Here is a 22,715-nt window from a genome sequence, read left to right as displayed (position 1 = left end):
CTTGGCAAAGAGTTGTCGACATTGGATTCAACTCTTAAGGAGAGAAAGATTAAGAAGTTCACCCGAGATGTCGGGGATTATGACAGGGGAAAGCCCTTTGAGATACGTCCTAGGGTTAAATTTGGTATGTCTGTAGATACTTCTAAGAGATTGAGAGCTGCACGGCCCAAATCTTTTTTGAAAAAAAAAAGAAGTAGGGAGTCAACGCTGTCAGGTGAAGACTCTTCATCTAATACAGACTGGGAGGGCGGCCACATTGGGGTCTCCCCTGTTCTTAAAAAGAATAATTTAGAGTCAAGTTCTGCCAAGGGTATCCCTTTAGGCATAAGCCCCAGAGATGAGGGGGGAGGAAGCACCACAAATGCCAAGGGTCTTGGGGAAATTCTTCAAAGGATGACCAAAATTCAGATTCTAAAGTTAATAATGTGCACAATATTTCTTCTGTCGAATTGGATAAACAGCAAGTGGATGTGCTAAATAAAGGATTAAGCTTTGTGCCTATTTTTTTTTGTCCAGGAGCATTATTTTGCACAGTATGTGGTGAATTTTTGTCGTAGTTTGAATTTAAAATCTTTTTTTTCATGGTTCTAAGGAGAATGAGGTATGTGTTTCTGAGTTGAGAAATTTTCACTTCAGGTCCTCCAAATTCAGGCCACCTATGCTACCCATTGTACAAGCATTCCAAAATGGGGTCCTTAATGATTTACATCTACATTTGAATCAATAGGATATGGTGAAGGATAATTTGGATAAACAGCAGAGATTATGTTTAGATAATCTTATTAACAACAAGGAAATTGTTATTATCTCTGCGGACAAGGGGGGAGCTGTAGTGGTTCAGGATTTGGAGGACTATGAAGCTGAAGTGAGCATCAGCTCCTTAATAGCACCCATTACCAAGAAATGAATGTTGATCCAACTATGCAATTTAAACAAGACATTGACCACTTTTTAGACTTGGCTGAAGATGAGGGCATTATTACTAAAGAAGTATGTTATCATTTGAAGGTAGACTATCCCAAAAAGCAGTATATCTATTTTCTGCCAAAAATTCATAAGGATCCCAAAAGACCGCCCGGTAGACCAATTGTATCAGGCAGGGGCTCTCGGACTGAGCCCTTGTCTGAATTTCTCACTTTATATTTAAAACCACTTTTGGTTTTTATACGTTCTAGAATTCAGGGCACGGCCCAGTTTCTCTCTATCATTTTTGATATGCAATTGGAATTGGATTGGCTCCTATGTACCTTGGATGCCACCTCCTCGTATACCAACATTCCCCATTGGGCAGGACTCATGGCCCTGCAATATTGGCTGGATAAGGCCAACATATATAGGCCTGGTTTTAATACACTTCTTGTTTGCATGGCAGAAAAGGTCCTGATTCATAATATCTTCTATTTTAAAGATTGATTGGCAACTCCAGGGTACTGCTATGGAGGCATCTTTTGCCCCCATTTATGCGGACCTATTCATGGCGTATGTGGAAGAACAGGTAATATATGACACTAGTCACAACATTTATATTAATGAAATGGACATATGGAGAAGATATCTTGATGACTGTTGGTTGGTGTGGAGAGCAGATATAGAATTCCTTATGGAATTTTTGGAATATCTGAATTGCAATATATGGGGTAATGAATTTAAGTTGACTTATTCTAGAGCTGATATAACGTTTTTGGATGTTCTAGTTAAAAGAACTGATTTGGACACTCTAGAGAGTGAAATATTTAGGAAATTTCCACAATTCAATACCCTATTGCATGCCACAAGCTTCCACCCCCAACATGAAAGTGATCTAATAACCAGGTTTAAGAACAGGGGTTATCAAGGAGGTGACATCACTAGGGCCAAATATCAGCAAGATAGATCTGAGTTATTGTCATATAGGGTTCGAGATTCTCAAAAATCACAAATACTCAGATTAGTTACAACTTATGGGAGAAATACTAATAGTTTCATGAACATCATTCGTAAACATTGGTATTTATTCAGATCAGATGATATTCTGAATAGCTATATAGGTGATCGGTGTCTTTATTCATTTCGGAAAGGGCAGTCTTTGGGATCCTTATTCAGTCACTATAAGAGAGTGTATGAAAAGGGTTTATGTTTAACTATACAAACCAGTTTGTTTGGCCAATCAATATTGGGTTATTATCCATGTGGCCACTGTACCCACTGTCCTAGGGTGCTAAAATCCCAGAGGTTCACTTCACACAATTGTCCACAGGTATATAATGTTTCATTTTTTGCTAGTTGTAACACTACCTGGGTTATTTATTTGGACTAGTGTAATTGTCGAGCATTTTATGTTGGACAAACGTCCCGTCCTTTTAAGGTAAGGATTGGGGAACACCTGAGTGATATCAAGGACAAAAAGGGTTTTAGCTCCTTGTACAAACACATTTCTAAACATTCAACGGATATTTTTAGTTTTATGGTCATTGACCACATTAGGTTTCAGAACAAGCAATCCCATGTATTACATGAAATTTTGACTAATAAAGAAAAAATGTGGATCATTAAATTGGGGGCTCTCTTTTCCCCTGGGCTGAATGATCAATTATGAAATATCCCTATTTAAAACCAAGTCCAACCAAAAACTAAAATAACACCAGGAAAGAAAGACGAGATCCAGCGCTTTTGTTTTTTAATAAAAACTTCTTCAGAATACACATACACAATAAACCAAACCCTTTTTATATATAAACACACCCCTTCTTAATTAATGACATCACAATAAACTACAACAATTAAATTGAAACAAAACCGCCCCATTGAGGCATCAAGAATATTATTAAATTCATTTTGAACCATATCTCAATTAAATAAAAATTATTGTTTAATACATCATGTCATAACAAGCCACATATTATTTCATAACTTTGTGTTGCTGTTATTCACAAATAACCCTCAGATTTTAATCTAAGCGTAGAACTAATAGATGTATTTGTGTTTAAGCCTGGAAATAGTGTTGCATTAGTTCTTAACTGCCATCTAAGTTCCCTGTTTTCCAGAAAATCATTCAGGGGACCGCTTCTATCTCCTACTGTGACTTGTTCCAACACTAAAAATCTAAAATTATGTCCTTCATTATTAATGATGTGCACCGCCAAAACATTTTTGTGTCTTGTTTTTTAATATCGTAGAAATGTTGTTACATTCTGGTCCTAAAAGCATTAATAGTCTTACCGATATAAAAACAAGGACACTGGGTGCACATCCCTATATACACAACAGCCTTACTGCTGCAAGTAAATTTCTTCTTATATTTATATTTCCCATAATTTGGGATAGACAACTCCTTTCCTTCTAAAATATGTTTGCATTGCAAACAAAATCCACATTTAAACATCCCCTTATTTCCAGAATGAATTTCTTGTACTCTCTCCAACATGTTTTTTCTAGTGGTGTCCTTTTTATATATAATATTAGGTTCTGTTGCCACTATGTCCAAGAATTCTTTATTAGTGTTAAATAGGTTCCAATTCTGTTGGATAATATTACTAATACCTTTGAACTGCAAATTATATTTAAAAATGCCGGCTTTGTGAAACACCTTATTTTTCTGTCTTTGAGAACCTTGTGTACTTTCAGACAAACTATCTGGACCCTTACCTAATATTGGAAAAAATATTCCTTGTTCTCTTTTGATAACCACCTCCTTTAGTGTATTTTCTATAAACTCTATAGGATAACCTCTACTAACCAACATATCTTTAAGAATTTGTATTTGACCTATAAACTCATGAAAGTCTGAAACCATTCTCGCTAGTCTAACCCCTTGTCCCTTAATTAGTGACTTTTTCTGATAAGTGGGGTGAAAACTAGTAAAGTGTAAAAGTGTGTTGGAATAAGTGGGTTTCCTAAAAATAGTAGTTTCAAAACAGCTTTTCAATCTATTTTTACTAATGGTGATATCTAAATAGTCAATTTTCTCATATGAAATAGTATGAGAAAATTCTAGAAATCCTGTACTTGCACCAATAAAGTCAAGGAATTCATTTAACATATCTTCACTGTCATTCCATAGAATAACAATGTCATTCAAATAACGTCCGTAATATTGCCATGATTTTGCATATACACTGGTAAATATATATTCATTCTCCCAGAATGCTAAGACTAAATTAGCAAAGATGGGTGCACAAGTAGCCCCCATGGCTACACCTTTACATTGTTTGAACAATTAACGTAGCTAAAAGTGAAAACCAAAATATGTACCGCGTTCTATATAGGCAAAACAAATAGAAAGTCTATTTAGCTAGGTGCACCATATGTACCGCGTTCTATATAGGCAAAACAAATAGAAAGTTGAGACAACGTATTAGGGAGCATGTATATCATATACGTATTGGCTCGGATCATAATGCTCTAGCTAAGCATGTGAAGAATCACGATTCTACACATGAATTTAGGTTCTTAGTGCTACAATCCATTGTTCCTGGACTCAGAGGGGGAGATATTATATGCCACACAGAGAATTGTGAGATGAAATGGATAGTTAAGCTTAGAGCAGATAGAACACCTGGGCTCAATGACAAAATACCTATGAAACCAGCCCTAAAAAAGAGAAGACTGAAAGTAAAATAATTAGTTTACTCTCAATAGTAATTTCTGGAGTAGGGAGTTGTTTGTTTCATTTTATTCTGTTTTATTTTATTATTTTTTTGTGTTTAAACATGATGAACTATGTATTGTATTTTTAAATATCTTTTTAAATGTCTGATTACAGGATATGATGTCATGGTTTTATCTCACACTATATAAAAAGGGTCTGTAATTTGCTCATGTTTTTAAGGTCTGATGAAGCCACTTGGGTGAAAGCGCTAACCGTTGTTATTTATACCAATAAATAAATAGATGTTGATATTTAACGCTTCAGTATTTTGAACATTTATATCTGACTGTTTCACATCAAGTACTTTTAACAGAGTCAGCCTTGGTTACTTCCGTGCTGTGACTGTTTGTTTGGTTAATAATAAGTAAAATGATTACAAGAATGTAAATCAATAACTTTTAATAAACACCAGAATTCAATCAACAGAAATATAAAATTAAACTTGTAGGACAGAAGTCCATCATTGTAGAAAAACTTTATCTAAATAACTAAACTTTCCTAATCTAACTAGAGAATCCTGTCCCTGATCTTATCTAAAACATAACAGCAAACCAAAGGCAGGCCTACAGTTTTTGCTGAGTCCTTTTTCTTGGGTATCCACTGACTGCAACTCTTCACTAACTGCTGCTCTTAACTGACTGATTGCAGCAGTCTCTTTTATATTCCAGGTTAACGGTCTCAACTGTAATATTTTAAAAATAAAATTCAGCTGTTTGAAAAAGTTATTTTTCCTGTCAATAAGCTGTTCAAATAATCACCAACAACCAGGAACATTCTAATGACATCACCTACTGATCAGCTAATTCTTCACAGACAGCTTGTACCTTAGAATCTCCCTCACAAACGTGCAATTAGAAATGTATCAAAACACTGACAGATTCTTTAAACAAAAGCATCCAAGTAACCCCTGCATGAACGGCATGTGCACGGCCATGCACTGTGTCCAACCCAAAAGAAGAATAAAGCCAGCACCCGACTCCTGTGGCATATTCAAAATTTATTACATAGCAAAAAGACAAGAAGTTTCACAGTACACCAACATGGTTGTACCGGTTTCGGCTAAAGCCTTCTTCAGCAACCAAACTTGACGCAAGAAATATTAGTGCCTAACATGCTATCTCATTTTATCTTGTAGGCTTGGAGCACCCTCTAGTGTACAAAAGAATAATACAAAATTAACAATACACATATTGCAAATACAATTACCTGAAAATAACTCAAAATAAAATATAAATGTGAATACATAATTTAAATAGGGATGTTTCATAATTGATCATTCAACCCAGGGGAAAAGAGAGCCCCCAATTTAATGATCCACATTTTTTCTTTATTAGTCAAAATTTCATGTAATACATGGGATTGCTTGTTCTGCAACCTAATGTGGTCAATGACCATAAAACTAAAAATACCAGTTGAATGTTTAGAAATGTGTTTGTACAAAGAGCTAGAACCCTTTTTGTTCTTGATATCACTCAGGTGTTCCCCGATCCTTACCTTAAAAGGACGGGACGTTTGTCCAACATAAAATGCTCGACAATTACACTGGGCCAAATAAATAACCCAGGTAGTGTTACAATTAGCAAAAAAAGAAACATTATATACCTGTGGACAATTGTGTGAAGTGAAGCTCTGGGATTTTAGCACCCTAGGACAGTGGGTACAATGGCCACATGGATAACAGCCCAATACTGATTGGCCAAACAAACTGGTTTGTATGGTTAAACGTAAACCCTTTTCATACAATCGTTTGACAAACTTGGCAAAGAGTTGTCGACATTGGATTCAACTCTTAAGGAGAGAAAGATTAAGAAGTTCACCTGAGATGTCGGGGATTATGACAGGGGAAAGCCCTTTGAGATGCGTCCTAGGGTTAAATTTGGTATGTCTGTAGATACTCCTAAGAGATTGAGAGCTGCACGGCCCAAATCTTTTTTGAAAAAAAGAAGTAGGGAGTCAACGCTGTCAGGTGAAGACTCTTCATCTAATACAGACTGGGAGGGCGGCCACATTGGGGTCTCCCCTGTTCTTAAAAAGAATAATTTAGAGTCAAGTTCTGCCAGGGGTATCCCTTTAGGCATAAGCCCCAGAGACGAGGGGGGAGGAAGCACCACAAATGCCAAGGGTCTTGGGGAAATTCTTCAAAGGATGACCAAAATTCAGATCCTAAAGTTAATAATGTGCACAATATTTCTTCTGTCGAATTGGATAAACAGCAAGTGGATGTGCTAAATAAAGGATTAAGCTTTGTGCCTATTTTTTTTGTCCAGGAGCACTATTTTGCACAGGATGTGGCGATTTTTTGTCGTAGTTTGAATTTAAAATATTTTTTTTCATGGTTCTAAGGGGAATGAGGTGTGTGTTTCTGAGTTGAAAAATTTTCGCTTCAGGTCCTCCAAATTCAGGCCACCTATGCTACCCATTGTACAAGCATTCCAAAATGGGGTCCTTAATGATTTACATCTACATTTGAATCAACAGGATATGGTGAAGGATAATTTGGATAAACAGCAGAGATTATGTTTAGATAATCTTATTAACAACAAGGAAATTGTTATTATCTCTGCGGACAAAGGGGGAGCTGTAGTGGTTCAGGATTTGGAGGACTATGAAGCTGAAGTGAGCGTCAGCTCCTTAATAGCACCCATTACCAAGAAATGAATGTTGATCCAACTATGCAATTTAAACAAGATATTGACCACTTTTTAGACGTGGCTGAAGATGAGGGCATTATTACTAAAGAAGTATGTTATCATTTGAAGGTAGACTATCCCAAAAAGCAGTATATCTATTTTCTGCCAAAAATTCATAAGGATCCCAAAAGACTGCCCGGTAGACCAATTGTATCAGGCAGGGGCTCTCTGACTGAGCCCTTGTCTGAATTTCTCACTTTATATTTAAAACCACTTTTGGTTTTTATACTTTCTAGAATTCAGGACACGACCCAGTTTCTCTCTATCATTTTAGATATGCAATTGGAATTGGATTGGCTCCTATGTACCTTGGATGCCACCTCTTTGTATACCAACATTCCCCATTGGGCAGGACTCATGGCCCTGCAATATTGGCTGGATAAGGCCAACATATATAGGCCTGGTTTTAATACACTTCTTGTTTGCATGGCAGAAAAGGTCCTGGCTCATAATATCTTCTATTTTAAAGATAGATTGGCAAATCCTGCTATGGAGGCATCTTTTGCCCCCATTTATGCGGACCTATTCATGGCGTATGTGGATGAACAGGTAATATACGACACTAGTCACAACATTTATATTAATGAAATGGACATATGGAGAAGATATCTTGATGACTGTTGGTTGGTGTGGAGAGCAGATATAGAATTCCTTATGGAATTTTTGGAATATCTGAATTGCAATATATGGGGTATTGAATTTAAGTTGACTTATTCTAGAGCTGATATAACATTTTTGGATGTTCTAGTTAAAAGAACTGATTTGGACACTCTAGAGAGTGAAATATTTAGGAAATTTCCACAATTCAATACCCTATTGCATGCCACAAGCTTCCACCCCCAACATGAAAGTGATCTAATATCCAGGTTTAAGAACAGGGGTTATCAAGGGGGTGACATCACTAGGGCCAAATATCAGCAAGATAGATCTGAGTTATTGTCATATAGGGTTCGAGATTCTCAAAAATCACAAATACTCATATTAGTTACAACTTATGGGAGAAATACTAACAGTTTCATGAACATCATTCGTAAACATTGGTATTTATTCAGATCAGATGATATTCTGAATAGCTATATAGGTGATTGGTGTCTTTATTCATTTCGGAAAGGGCGATCTTTGGGATCCTTATTCAGTCACTATAAGAGAGTGTATGAAAAGGGTTTACGTTTAACCATACAAACCAGTTTGTTTGGCCAATCAATATTGGGTTATTATCCATGTGGCCATTGTACCCACTGTCCTAGGGTGCTAAAATCCCAGAGGTTCACTTCACACAATTGTCCACAGGTATATAATGTTTCATTTTTTGCTAGTTGTAACACTACCTGGGTTATTTATTTGGACCAGTGTAATTGTCGAACATTTTATGTTGGACAAACGTCCCGTCCTTTTAAGGTAAGGATCGGGGAACACCTGAGTGATATCAAGAACAAAAAGGGTTCTAGCTCTTTGTGCAAACACATTTCTAAACATTCAATGGATATTTTTAGTTTTATGGTCATTGACCACATTAGGTTTCAGAACAAGCAATCCCATGTATTACATGAAATTTTGACTAATAAAGAAAAAATGTGGATCATTAAATTGGGGGCTCTCTTTTCCCCTGGGCTGAATGATCAATTATGAAACATCCCTATTTAAAACCAAGTCCAACCAAAAACTAAAATAACACCAGGAAAGAAAGGCGAGATCCACACTGTCTTTATATTAAGCACTTTCGTTTTTTAATAAAAACTTCTTCAGAATACACATACACAATAAACCAAACCCTTTTTATATATAAACACACCCCTTCTTAATTAATGACATCACAATAAACTACAACAATTAAATTGAAACAAAACCGCCCCATTGAGGCATCAAGAATATTATTAAATTCATTTTGAACCATATCTCAATTAAATAAATAAAAATTGTTGTTTAATACATCATGTCATAACAAGCCACATATTATTTCATAACTTTGTGTTGCTGTTATTCACAAATAACCCTCAGATTTTAATCTAAGCGTAGAACTAATAGATGTATTTGTGTTTAAGCCTGGAAATAGTGTTGCATTAGTTCTTAACTGCCATCTAAGTTCCCTGTTTTCCAGAAAATCATTCAGAGGACCGCCTCTATCTCCTACTGTGACTTGTTCCAACACTGAAAATCTAAAATTATGTCCTTCATTATTAATGATGTGCACCGCCAAAACATTTTTTGTGTCTTGTTTTTTAATATCGTAGAAATGTTGTTACATTCTGCTCCTAAGAGCATTAATAGTCTTACCGATATAAAAACAAGGACACTGGGTGCACATCCCTATATACACAACAGCCTTACTGCTGCAAGTAAATTTCTTCTTATATTTATATTTCCCATAATTTGGGATAGACAACTCCTTTCCTTCTAAAATATGTTTGCATTGCAAACAAAATCCACATTTAAACATCCCCTTAATTCCAGAATGAATTTCTTGTACTCTCTCCAACATGTTTTTTCTAGTGGTGTCCTTTTTATATATAATATTAGGTTCTGTTTCCACTATGTCCAAGAATTCTTTATTAGTGTTAAATAGGTTCCAATTCTGTTGGATAATATTACTAATACATTTGAACTGCAAATTATATTTAAAAATGCCAGCTTTGTGAAACACCTTATTTTTCTGTCTTTGAGAACCTTGTGTACTTTCAGACAAACTATCTGGACCCTTACCTAATATTGGAAAAAATATTCCTTGTTCTCTTTTGATAACCACCTCCTTTAGTGTATTTTCTACAAAATCTATAGGATAACCTCTACTAACCAACATATCTTTAAGAATTTGTATTTGACCTATAAACTCATGAAAGTCTGAAACCATTCTCGCTAGTCTAACCCCTTGTCCCTTAATTAGTGACTTTTTCTGATAAGTGGGGTGAAAACTAGTAAAGTGTAAAAGTGTGTTGGAATAAGTGGGTTTCCTAAAAATAGTAGTTTCAAAACAGCTTTTCAATCTATTTTTACTAATGGTGATATCTAAATAGTCAATTTTCTCATATGAAATAGTATGAGAAAATTCCAGAAATCCTGTACTTGCACCAGTAAAGTCAAGGAATTCATTTAACATATCTTCACTGTCATTCCATAGAATAACAATGTCATCCAAATAACGTCCGTAATATTGCCATGATTTTGCATATACACTGGTAAATATATATTCATTCTCCCAGAATGCTAAGACTAAATTAGCAAAGATGGGTGCACAAGTAGCCCCCATGGCTACACCTTTACATTGTTTGAACAATTGTTCTTGAAAAACAATGATATTGGTGTCCAATATTACCTCCATGAGGCTCCTTAATGTAAGAATCCTATCATGCCCCATCTTTGTATGTTGACATAAATATAAATAAAACCATTCAGTCTCAGTATCATGGGGGATAACAGAAAATAAATCTCTGACATCAACTGTCACAAAAATTAAACTATGAGTATACATATTTTTATTGATTTTCTTAAGCAAGTCCCACAAATCCTTCACTATCCAGTTGCAGTCTTGTAAAATGTTTTTTAATTGTAAATCTATGAAACTGGCAATATAGTATATTTTTGACGCCTTTGCGTCAACAATGGGTCTAAGGGGGGGGTTATTAAGGTCCTTGTGCACTTCTGGTATACCAAAAGTGGTAGGAATTTTTGCATGTTTAACTGTCATATAGGACCATTCATCAAATGTGATTTGTCTATTTAAAAGAAGTTCTTCCAACATAATGTCCACTTTCCTATAAAGAATATTTTTCTCATTCACACTCACCTGACAATATGTGTCTGTGTGAAGGATCCCAAACATTTTGTCAATGTATAAATTATTATCCATTATAACTAACCCACCCCCTTTGGTCTGGTTTCATAATTCTGATCAAATTGTTGTTACATAGATTTTGTAATAATTCCATCTCTTGTTTTTTCAAATTACTCTCAGCTTGAATTGTCCTACCACTATATTTAAATAACATACGAATGTTATGTTCGCACATTTTTTCAAACATCTGCACAATAGGACATAATGGAGGGTTAAATGCACTAGGTCTTTTACATACATTATTACTACTATTGGTATCATATGATCCTTCTTTAAAACAAAATTGAAAATTCAACTTTCTTGTGTATAATTTTAAATCTATTAATGCCTCATCCACACCTCCACTTTTACTTGGGACAAAAGACAATCCTCTTTCAAAAATGTTTGCTGTACCTTTATCCAAAACACAATCACTATAATTGTATATTTTAAAGTCACCATTGTTGTTACATATAATCTGTACAGAGGTGTCTATATTGTTCCTTGTATTATGTAAACCATGTGTGACTTCTAAGATGTTATTTGACATATTCACCGCGTTCATTTCTACAAAACCATTTTCCAAAAAGAGTTTTTCCAGTACATCTAGTACATTCTCCCCCTCCCCTTGCCCCTGTAGTTGTAGTTGGGGTGATGTTGCCCCCTTCCCCCTCTCTGATTCCTGATCCGTTCGGATCTCCTCAGACGGGGAAATTCTAAAGGGTTCAAACCAGAGTCATTTTCAACATTATCAAATCCATTACCATCACCAAGCTCCCCATCAGACACACAACTAAAACCCTGGTGATGGTTATAATTGTTGTTAAACTTTCTTTGACTTAAAGGGGGTGGGGGGCATGCTCTCTGTTCAGCGTACTCCTTCTCATCCCTTCTAAGCTTTTCTTTTTTGTGTTTTAAAGCAGAAATAAACTGGTCGACATTTTTAAAAATACTGTCAAACTTCACTCTATTAAACTCAAATAGTAAATCAGATTGTATATTATTATTAACTTGATTAATTCTGTCATTTAGTTTTATCATTTTTTTGTCATTATCATTAATAAGGCAGTCCAAAAGTTCACAACCATGCCGGATGAACATTTCAATCAATTCCACATGTAGTTCTGAATTTTTTACCAAACTTGTCGGGTAACGCCAAAGTCTGAGTCCTTTTGGGACCAGTTTTCTCTGTTTACACTCACGAAGGTAACTATTTTCAAGTTGCAGTTTCTGATAATCAAAAATAAGGCTTTCCAATTCGTTAAGCTGCTCCTGAAATGAGCCGTTACTATCTCATTGTTTCGGTAATATGTTGCCCCATTCGCAATCCCCTTCAAGCCATTTGCTTAAAGTTTTCCTTCCATTGAAGGGTCCACGACTGTCGGATACGTTTCCATTAGGGGAAAACCGCTCGTCTTCCTTCACTGAAACATTTTCTCTCCCTCCATGTTGGCGTTGTGCCAGTGTGATGTCAAAATTACTCGACTCGTCTCCTACAACGTTGTTATGAATGCGACTAGAATGAGCCGCTTGTAGTACCTGCGAACCTTCCCTTTCATGTTGGGTGAGTTTTTCCATAAGAGAAACCAAATTTCCAACTGTACAATTAAGATTGTACAAAGAGGATGCCAGTGAACCAAGTGTTGGTGTGTCTCCACCATCTACTCCTTCCATAATCCTCAGACAATAAAACCAAGTCCAACCAAAAACTAAAATAACACCAGGAAAGAAAGACGAGATCCCTATTTAAATTATGTATTCACATTTATATTTTATTCTGAGTTATTTTCAGGTAATTGTATTTGCAATATGTGTATTGTTAATTTTGTATTATTCTTTTGTACACTAGAGGGCGCTCCAAGCCTACAAGATAAAAATGAGATAGCATGTTAGGCACTAATATTTCTTGCATCAAGTTTGGTTGCTGAAGCAGGCTTTGGCCGAAACCGGTACAACCATGTTGGTGTACTGTGAAATTTCTTGTCTTTTTGCTAATAGATTCTTTAAACATTTTGTATAAGCAGGGAGATATTCAACATTTTAAAAACTTATTTACATTTTCACAATTAGACATGCTGGCATACAATAGAAGTTTACCTGAGAATATTCTGCTGCCAGTCATGCTAACACAGATGCCAGTGTTTTAATTTTCTTCACAAACCTCTTTATTAAATGAAATCAGTCCCATTCTCAAACTGTCTTTGAGGCCTAACAATGACTGCATGTGTCTTTTGACTATGTAAAACTGCAAGTCATAGCAGTTCCCAGTAGAACTGACATGTGAGAAGTACAGTGCCATCAGTATGACTCTCTTCACCACCATAAGCAACTAGTTTTGCACACTTTGGTGAATCAAATTTCTCACCAGCTCTTACTTTGGCAAACATTTGTGCAGATGTAACATTGCAATTGGATCCAATGTCTATTTTAAGGTCTACAGGTTTCCCAGTAATCCAAACAGAACAAAATATTTCACTCTACTGCCAACTGATAATCTACAGTGTTAACTGTTTCATCAATCAGAAACACAGTCAACGTAAAAAGGTTTTCATAGCTATCTGACCTACTTGCTTCTTCGGAAGCTCTCTTTTAATAAAAGTATGTCCCTCCCTAGACTTGCAAAGTCTTTTGAAATTATTCCACTTTTTACATTTGTGACACTGCTGACCAATAGCCAAGCACTTTTCTCATTAAGGTTCATGACTGCCTCCACAATTACAACAGCTAACAGTAAGGTTGGGTGTTATGGCCCCATTCGTTTATATTTCCTTTTCGTCTTAATTTACGTTGCACACTATCAACATTCACACTGGCAGACATTGCTTGCATGTTTTTCTCATTCGTAAGCATACAGTAAACTCTCGGTTAACCAGCACCCATAGTGATTGGTAGATGCCTGACAGGTGTAGTTTCTGGTTGCTTGAGAGTTACTATTAAAAATAGGCCTGACTAATACTGTACCCTATACTACTTGTTTGGTTTGACTTGTTCTTAAGTTGGGGAGAGAGGGAAATTATTCCTATCTTCCTTTTTAAAACTCTAAAACTCTAAAAACGTAAGGTATGTTTCTGTGGGGGGGGGGGGCTGAAAGTGCAACATATGAAAATTGTACTGCATTTCTTCAATTTTTTTTTCTGGTTGTTTGAATTCCGGTTAACTGAGAGTTTACTGTATTTGCATACTTTTCTGTAAGCTCATATATTTGACAAATCTCAGTGGCTTTGCTCAATGTTAAATCACTGTCTTGAAGCAAAATCTTTCTCACTAAATCATTATTAGCACTACACACATAACTATAAAGAAGTTTAAGAGGGCTTAGAGGAAAAAATTAATATACTGAGAGGAGATGTGGTATTAAATGAAGCATTTATGAGACTAAAGATGTGGAAATTAAGGCAGGAAGAAATGAGAAATCAGAAGAACCAATGACATGCATATATTATAGTAAAATATTATGCAGACCAGAGTTGGACTTATTATTTAAGAAAAATCCAAAGGGCTGACTATTATCCTCAAAATAAATATTTTTTTTTCTACATATCAGAACATAATAAAAGCAGTAAAGAGAAATGCAACTAAAATAACAGAGAATGTGTAATTTGTGTAATGATGAATATGTTTTGGTGCATGTTTTCATGGAATATGAAAGTGTTAAAGTTTTTTTTTTTAAGGTAAATAGAAGACTTAAATATCATTGATATACATACTTCTAAGAGGATAGTATTTGTTATTTCAAATATAAGAAGATCTCAAAAGAAAAAAGTAAGAGGCATGCTATCATCATGTGTGGTACTTGAGGGATATTAACAGGCACTACAGAGAATCATCATCTAATAAAATGGATTAATGGATTAATGAGGATGAGAATGCATTAGATTCTACATATATTTATACTGTTATGTTTTGTATGCACCTGGTTCAGGTGTTTGATTTTACTGTCATAATAAAGTTTGAATTGAAATAAAAAAAAAAAAAAAGCTAATACACAAAAATACTCAGAAAGAAGTGGTAAGAATGTGAGCTTCAAGGAAGGAAGGGGTAGATTATTTGTATGTACTGATAAATCTATTTGTATTTTATTTCAACTTATTTGCTTTCTGATTTCTGTGATCTGGCTTCTTGACAGATATATTACCTATCATACACCTCATCTCTCGAACAAATTGACAAATTCACATATTTTAAGAAGGTTTACTATTGGAATTTTGAATCCCCTTCGGTCGATCATTAAAAATGTCGACTCTAAATGTGGAATTTGGAATGCCAAAAAGTAAACCAAACCAAAAATGAATACATCGACATCCATGGTTCGATGTATTCATAGCAAGAGGTAATGGCACTCACCTCCTGCTATGCACATTAATGTACCGTTAAACTGTACAGTAAATGGTACGTTAATTCTACTGTTTTGCAGGGGGTCTATGCCCCCTGTGCCCCCCACACCCCCTGCACATTAGATATACCAACTCAGAGATCATACTTCAGTGAGGAAATGGGCTAATTCCCTGTTCCTCACTGAACTGCAATTACCCTGCAAAATGTCAAACTCAAATGCGCGAATTACACTACCCATTCGCTGTAGTGTAGTCAATCGATTTGGGTTCAACATTCTGCTGACTTGAAAACTGTAAATCAACCATATGCTGGTCGATCAATGCAGTTTCAAAGCTTTCAGTGTAAACCTTTCAAGAACACTAAACTTAAAACTTAAATTATAATTTATTCCTGGTCTGACCTGTGTTCCTTCTTGAAGTATGAAGTACATCATGATGCTGAGTATTGGTAAGGTATAAGTGGTCACTTGACTTTCTTGTTTCATAGTTCCTATGATCCCAGAGGTACACTTCATTTTGAATGCATAAACAGATATTTTCTGCCACTGTATTTATTGTGATTTGATAGAAAAGAAATTTAATAAAGCTACACTGATACTTTTTGATAAGTGTCACAGGATCCTTTGCATCCACCTGAGCTTCCAGTAAGTCAGAGAGTTTGGACTTCAGTTTAGCATTTCATCTAAAGGATGGCACCTCAGGAGTGTAGTACCCCACAGCCACCCTGCACCAGTTCTAAAAAATTAGTCCACGTACCTGGGGTGTGAATAGAACCCACAGTCATCTATTCTTTCAACAAGATTAGTGTGCAACCTGATCACTCCATATCCCATTTATCTGGCAACATTTCCTTGCTACAGAAGACAGAATCACAAAATCCTGAAACCAAAATGCATAAACTACCCTTTGATGAAAAAAGAACACATACACAAAAAGGGAAAAGATTAGGCTCCCACAATAGGGTCGTTCGTCACATCTCTTCACTTAGTACACTAACTTTGACATTATAGCAACACACATAGCAGAGCAGTATAGTTGAACTGTTCCTGGTAGAGTCACTAAATGGTAAATAATTTAAGACATCTGTTGATCACATATCACTTTTTCTACATAGATATTTTAGTTTTATTCTCCATTTATTATGTGAGTGTGCATGCATGCATGCATTATATGGAAGAACAACCATGGCAGGCCAGTGACCTGGCCGTGGGAGCACTGGCTCTAGATGATCGTTATGGTTGAGGTGACACCCCCACCGCACATGCAAAAATTTGGGAAAGGGATGTGGATGGAAGGATGGATGGATGAATTTATTTTGTATTTAGGAGGTGACTTTTCTTCCAGCCTGCTAAAGAAGACTCCAGTGCTGATATGTATAACAGGGTAAGATACCAAAAGAAAGGGAAAGAGGAGGAGACAGAGTGGAGTTTACTAGATTACCATCTGGCCATCCAAGTGGCTCTTCCTATGTACAGCAAAGTCTCACTCAGACTGTTCAGCTTCTGTGAGGCAGAAGCTGCCATAAGTATTTAAATATTGTTCCTGCTTTGGATGTGTAAATGACTGTGCAGAGGGGCAGATATTACATACATGAGGGAGGAAGTGATGAATGACAGAGCAGCATAACATCTTAGAACTTTTTTCTAGCCAAGTACTTTTAAAGGCTTTTCCCAGTATGAGATGGATACACTCCTTACTGGGTGAAGATGTCTCTTGCTGCAGCTTCTAAGAGACAGAAATGTAGTCAAGTCTATTTACTTTCCTACAAGCCAACTCAATATATGTAAGAGCTGGAGATGTAGACAAGTCTATCTACTCTCCTGCCAGCAAACCTGCTACTCATATATAAACCAACAAACTGCCTTCTGTATTATTTGCACACACCATTTAATACAACTGGAAGTACAGAGATTCCTAAAATGAAAAATCAAAGCAATGGAAGCTTCAAAGGTTATCATAATGATATCTATCTTATACATGTCTAAGGTGTGACTGCTTGCTAGCCAATAAGGCAATATCTGACATACTTCTGTATAAAAAATCATGCGCAGAATGTACTGCTGGGGGATCTAGCATGAGAGTGGGAAATATGCTGCTGAAAATAAACATCAGAAATTAAAATTATGAGACATAACACAAGATCTTCCAAGATAATGGAATATGTTTTTAACCTTCAGAAAAAAAGTTGATTAATTACAGCATTCAAAAATAGTTTTGATGCATCAGGAAATCAGAAATATATAGATAGGATAACTGAAATTAAGCATTTTGAATGCCAAAAGGTCATGGTCTTGACAGCAAAATCTATACGACGGCGAACTGCAGCAGAGATTATATTTTGTTGGTGGAGGGTTGAAGAAAATGAAATTTCAATCTTTTGGTTTCAGGATTTTTTTGTCTCAATTTCCTGTAACACTTCCAGATTTCTTTCTTTTTTTTAAGTTTTTATCTGATTTTTAATTTGTGAAATAATCACAACAATTTTTACGGTTAGAGATTTGTGAATATACTAAATGAAAACATTTCAAATAAACCTCACACACAAAAGAAAAAAACAAATATTTACAGGAGTGTCCATTAACCATCAATTCATTCAAGTTATTATGCAATACATTAAATCTAAAATGCAGTTATTACTGCCTGTCAAGCAAATCTCCAAGTTTTGTCCATGCATTTTAGCAAGAGGTAATCCTGGTTGCTCTTGACTTAATTGTAAAGATTTCCAGGTGACAGACTTCAGCTGCAATATTTATAAATTCTTTGAAGGAGGGTGTAGATTTGTTCTTCCAATTCTGAGTTATAACCTTTCTCGCTATAGATAGTATAGACCATAAAATGTGATATTTCATTTTTTAACACACATAGGAATAGGAGTTTTAAAAAGGTTAGTGATTCAGATAAAATAAATTTATATTCAAAAAAGGCCTGTAAAAAAAGATTAATGTTATTCCAATAAGGTGTTAAGACAGTACACTCAAAAAACATGTGTCACCAATCTGCTTCAAGTTCTTGTTTACATGTCCAACAAACTTATTTCTGCTTAAACATTAATTCAATTTTATGTGGTATGAAGAAAGATCTATGCAAAAATTTCCAAGTAAAGAGATTCCATCTAAGAGATGAAGTTGTATGTTTAGAAGATCATAAGAATTATTTTTTTTTTATCTTCTTCACTCGATCTATAATTAATCTGGGTAAAATAGTTCCAATAATTGTCATTGCAACTTTGTGTTTCTCTCCTCACAACTCTATATAATTTAGATAAGAGACCATGTCCCAATATGTTTTGTTGCATTAAGAATATTAGATATTCAATTAATTTTGGGATATGATCTCTTATCCTTGGTTGCATTAGTTGAATTACCCCTTCTGCATGCTGTCTGCAGGATTGTACATCTAGTCACGACTTTATCTAAATTATATTTATTCTTAATATAATCAAAAGAATGTAACTTTTCATCTGTCACTAACTGAAACCAATATACCAGATTTTTCTCTTTAAATACGATCATTATTTCTAACTTTGAGGTGGAGATGTTATTTTGGGTACACACCATAGGAAATATAAGGAAGATCCATGCTATATATGCCAGGTTTCTATACATATTTTTTTTTTTTTAAAAAGTGTTTAGTATCATAGAAGTGAAATAGTCACTTTCTTTATGACTTTTTCCTATAAAGTAATCCTTTAATAACCAATGTTGACTGTTATTTAGTATGAGATAATTAGAATAGCTATTATGTTTCAAGTTTATAAAAAGATTATAAAATGAATATAATTCTAAATCTGGGAGGCCTATCCCTCCTGCTACCCAATCTCTCATATGATGGTTGGTTGGTCTAAAGCAATTCTTGGTTTATTGAGATACCAGAGAAATCTCAAAATTAAAGGGTTAAGTTTTTTAGTACATTTTTTGTGGGGGGGTAATGATAGTGATTGTATAATATAGATGACTATTTGCTGAGATAATCATTTTGATTATAGATAACCTCTCTTCCATTGTGAAGAAAATTTTATTCTACTTGTTTATTATATTTTTATACTGTTAGTATAATTATGATTTATATCTTTAATGTTATCTGTTATAATTATTCCTAAAAAAATCATCTTCTTCTCTGTGATGCTATATTTATGAATTTATTTTTGAGTCTATTCTTATTGTATTTACAGCTAGGATTTTTGTTTTGTCATCATTAAATGTTAAACCAGATTTTCTATGAAATATATCCATTGCTAAGAAAACTGCAGATAGAGAATTATCATTGTCATTTAATGTCAGTTAGATGTCATCAGCAAACAGCGGAATTTTAGAATTTAAAATCTCATTTATGTTAATACCTTTTAGATCTCTATTTGATCTGAGGAAATTGGCAAATGGTTCCATAAATAGGGTAAAAAGCAGAGGTAAAAGAGGGCATCCTTTTTGGTTTCTTTCAAAATCTGTATAGAATTAGAAGTAAAAGCACCTATTTTATCATATGCAAAACAATTATAAAGAAGATTAATAAGGTATGTGAAGTTCCTTGAGAAATCATATTCTTCTAAAGCCAGCAAGAAATATTTCCAGTTTACCGAGTCAAAACCACTATTAATATCATGACTCATTAATGTTAAGTTCTCTTGATTTCACTGTAAATTAAAAAAGATAAAGGTACATGAACGTTTCCACTCCACAACTTGTTGGGAGCTAAATAATATCTGAGTATATAATGGTATGGCATGTCCGTCTATATATTCATGCTTAGAACATGGTAACATTTGATTTTTTTTTTTTGCTATTACTTCCTGGTTTACCAAAAGAAAAAAATATAGTAAGTAGGGATAAAAATACCACTTATTTTGTTGCCAACTGAATGCTGATCTTCTGTGATCACAGTACCCTAGTTATACAAATTTGTTTAAAAATACACATTAGCACAACATTTAGCACATAATGGTGGTCGTATAAGATGACGCTTTTAATACAGATGTTTCTGTTTAAGTTTTAAAGTTATCTGACATTGAATATTGTGGAAATTACTACTATAACTGAGTGACATAGTCAGAGTGTATGTGCATTTATCATGACTTAGATGCGTTAGAGATAATATATAATAACCGAACATGGGATGGGTAAGGCAAATCTCTAACCAAATGGGATAGTTTAAGTTGAACACAAAAACAAAAACTGGCAGGCCTAAAACTGTCCGCAGCTAGCCTAGTACTTACCTATGAACCCATGACACAGGCAAGATAATAACATTGCGCTCCATACATCCTGTTGTGTTATGATTTATCTCTATTGTAGATGAAATGTGCCTTTTGTATCTTTATATTTTTCATCTTTTTTATAACACTGATTATACATACCTATTTTAGAGACTACAGTGTGACAAGAGAGTTGGCATGCTGATGGAGTTCTTGCACTTCTTACTACTGATATTAAAACCAGCTTCTAATATCAGAAAATTAGTATTGATTTCTGAAGATGTAGCCTTAAATTTGATATTTGATATTAAGATGCAGTCTGTATTTATATTTTCATATCAGTGCTTTGAGTCACTGAGTAAAAGGTACATCTCAGTTCAGTAATTCTTCAGAATGAGGCTTTTCATTATGCATTTTCATAGTTACTTGCATCAGCATTCCTGCACTAAATTTTTGCCTCCCCACAGCTGGTTGTCAGCTTCCAAAATATCCTCTCCAGATCTAATGCACCTGGCTTACCTTCCCCCAGGTTCTATCCAACCCACATCCAGGGCTGGTAGGGAGATCTAGGGCTGTGGTGCAACATTATACTGCTGCTTGGAAGTTCCTTCTATTGTGCACTAGCCAACCACCGCAGCAGCCTTGTGAGCTCTGCTATAGTTGTGTTTGTAAGGTCCAGGAGTGCTTTATTTTGTATGTGCAACCTCCTGATCAAATTGTATACCGCTTTCACCATGGGGCTCATTAGGCTCTTCACATTGAAATTATAGTGACCCAGGCTTCTTCCTTCCCCATAGGATGGATAAGCTGGCATTGTCCACTTGCTCCCAATCTCCCCATCTGGTCCCTCCTGTGCTTGTGCTGCTTGTTTAACACAAAGGTCATCTGGGGTGCAGTTGAGTTCTTGTACTTCTTAATTAACACTTCAAACAGTTATTCACATATATACAATTGTACTGAGGAAGATGTTAGACTATATTATGGTGAAGCTAGTCATTCACAAAAAAACTGCAATACTTAATGGAGTATAAAAATATCTTCTTACTTCTTTTATTGAGGAATTCGATAACAAGAGCAACCACATGGACATAGCACATTGCAGCCTGTGAAGATTAAATAAAAAAAAAATATTAGTATAAAAAGAAACAAATCTGAATTACATTATACTCAAAGAGCTGCATGAACAATCACCTCTGAAAAGTCTCCGTTTTTAACATGGACTTTGGCCATGCTTTCAAGCCATGTTCTCCTTAGCTCTGGAGTACTGGCATATGACTTTGCTAAACTGTACTGCAGATCTACCAGCATCTCAGGGTCTTTTTCATGCTCCTTCATTTGTGCTGTGGCCATAAGCACTGTTCGTATCCTCTTGGTAAGGTCTTTTACTTCTGTCGGAAAAGAAGTTCCCTGCAAAAAAAGTGCCTACATTTATTATATTAAAAACATTTTAGGTCATTATACTATCATTATTTGACTAACAGCAGACTAGCAGGTTTCAACAAGCTGATATGATGAGCGTTCCTCTACCTCTAAACCACAAAATAGCAAAAACACCAGGAAACAGCTTCCTGCTGTTTCCTGGTGTTTTTGGTTACATCCTTTGGCGTTTAGGGTCCCTGTTAATGAAGCTGTTTCCTGGTGTGCTTGGTATTCAGCAAGCTGATAATCTAGAGATGTACCCTGAATTATATAACTTAAAATGCCACTGACCAAGCAAAATAATCTTAAAAGCATTATAGTTAGCTGTCAAGTATAAGCATTGTTGCCTTCACATTAAACTCAAATGCTCTGTGTTTGTAATGCAAGCACCTTTTGGAATGTGGTATTATCACTGCTCAAACATAAATTTTAGATTCTATAATAATGACAATAAAAAAGCTAATAAGAAAAATTATCTGGCATTCTATCAAAACTGGCTAAAGAGATGTTTTGCACTGAAGAAATCTCGAGGCAACACCATAAACAGCAAAGGAGACTTTATTCAATAAAACACACATACACACATACATATATCTTTCAATGGTTTATATATATATATATATATATATATATATATATATATATATAT

The 22,715-nt window shown here is 35.1% G+C and overlaps 1 protein-coding gene across 1 annotated transcript in view; it reads right to left on the bottom strand.

The window, feature by feature from the left end:
- DOCK11 (dedicator of cytokinesis 11) overlaps window positions 1-22,715 on the bottom strand; it is a 1,858,863-nt gene that overhangs the window by 505,083 nt on the left and 1,331,065 nt on the right. The window contains exons 43-44 of the mRNA XM_044057487.1: window positions 21,839-22,054; window positions 21,693-21,750 (exon numbers count right to left, since the gene is read on the bottom strand). Coding sequence (XP_043913422.1) covers window positions 21,693-21,750; window positions 21,839-22,054 — 274 coding nt within the window. The remainder of the gene's footprint in view (window positions 1-21,692; window positions 21,751-21,838; window positions 22,055-22,715) is intronic.

The sequence above is a fragment of the Protopterus annectens genome, chromosome 15.part0 (assembly GCF_019279795.1).
Source record: "Protopterus annectens isolate FY-2018-M chromosome 15.part0, PAN1.0, whole genome shotgun sequence".
Classification (NCBI taxonomy): Eukaryota; Metazoa; Chordata; order Ceratodontiformes; family Protopteridae; genus Protopterus; species Protopterus annectens.
Note: the sequence above shows the minus strand (reverse complement) of the source record. Positions and strands in the feature narration are given on the sequence as shown.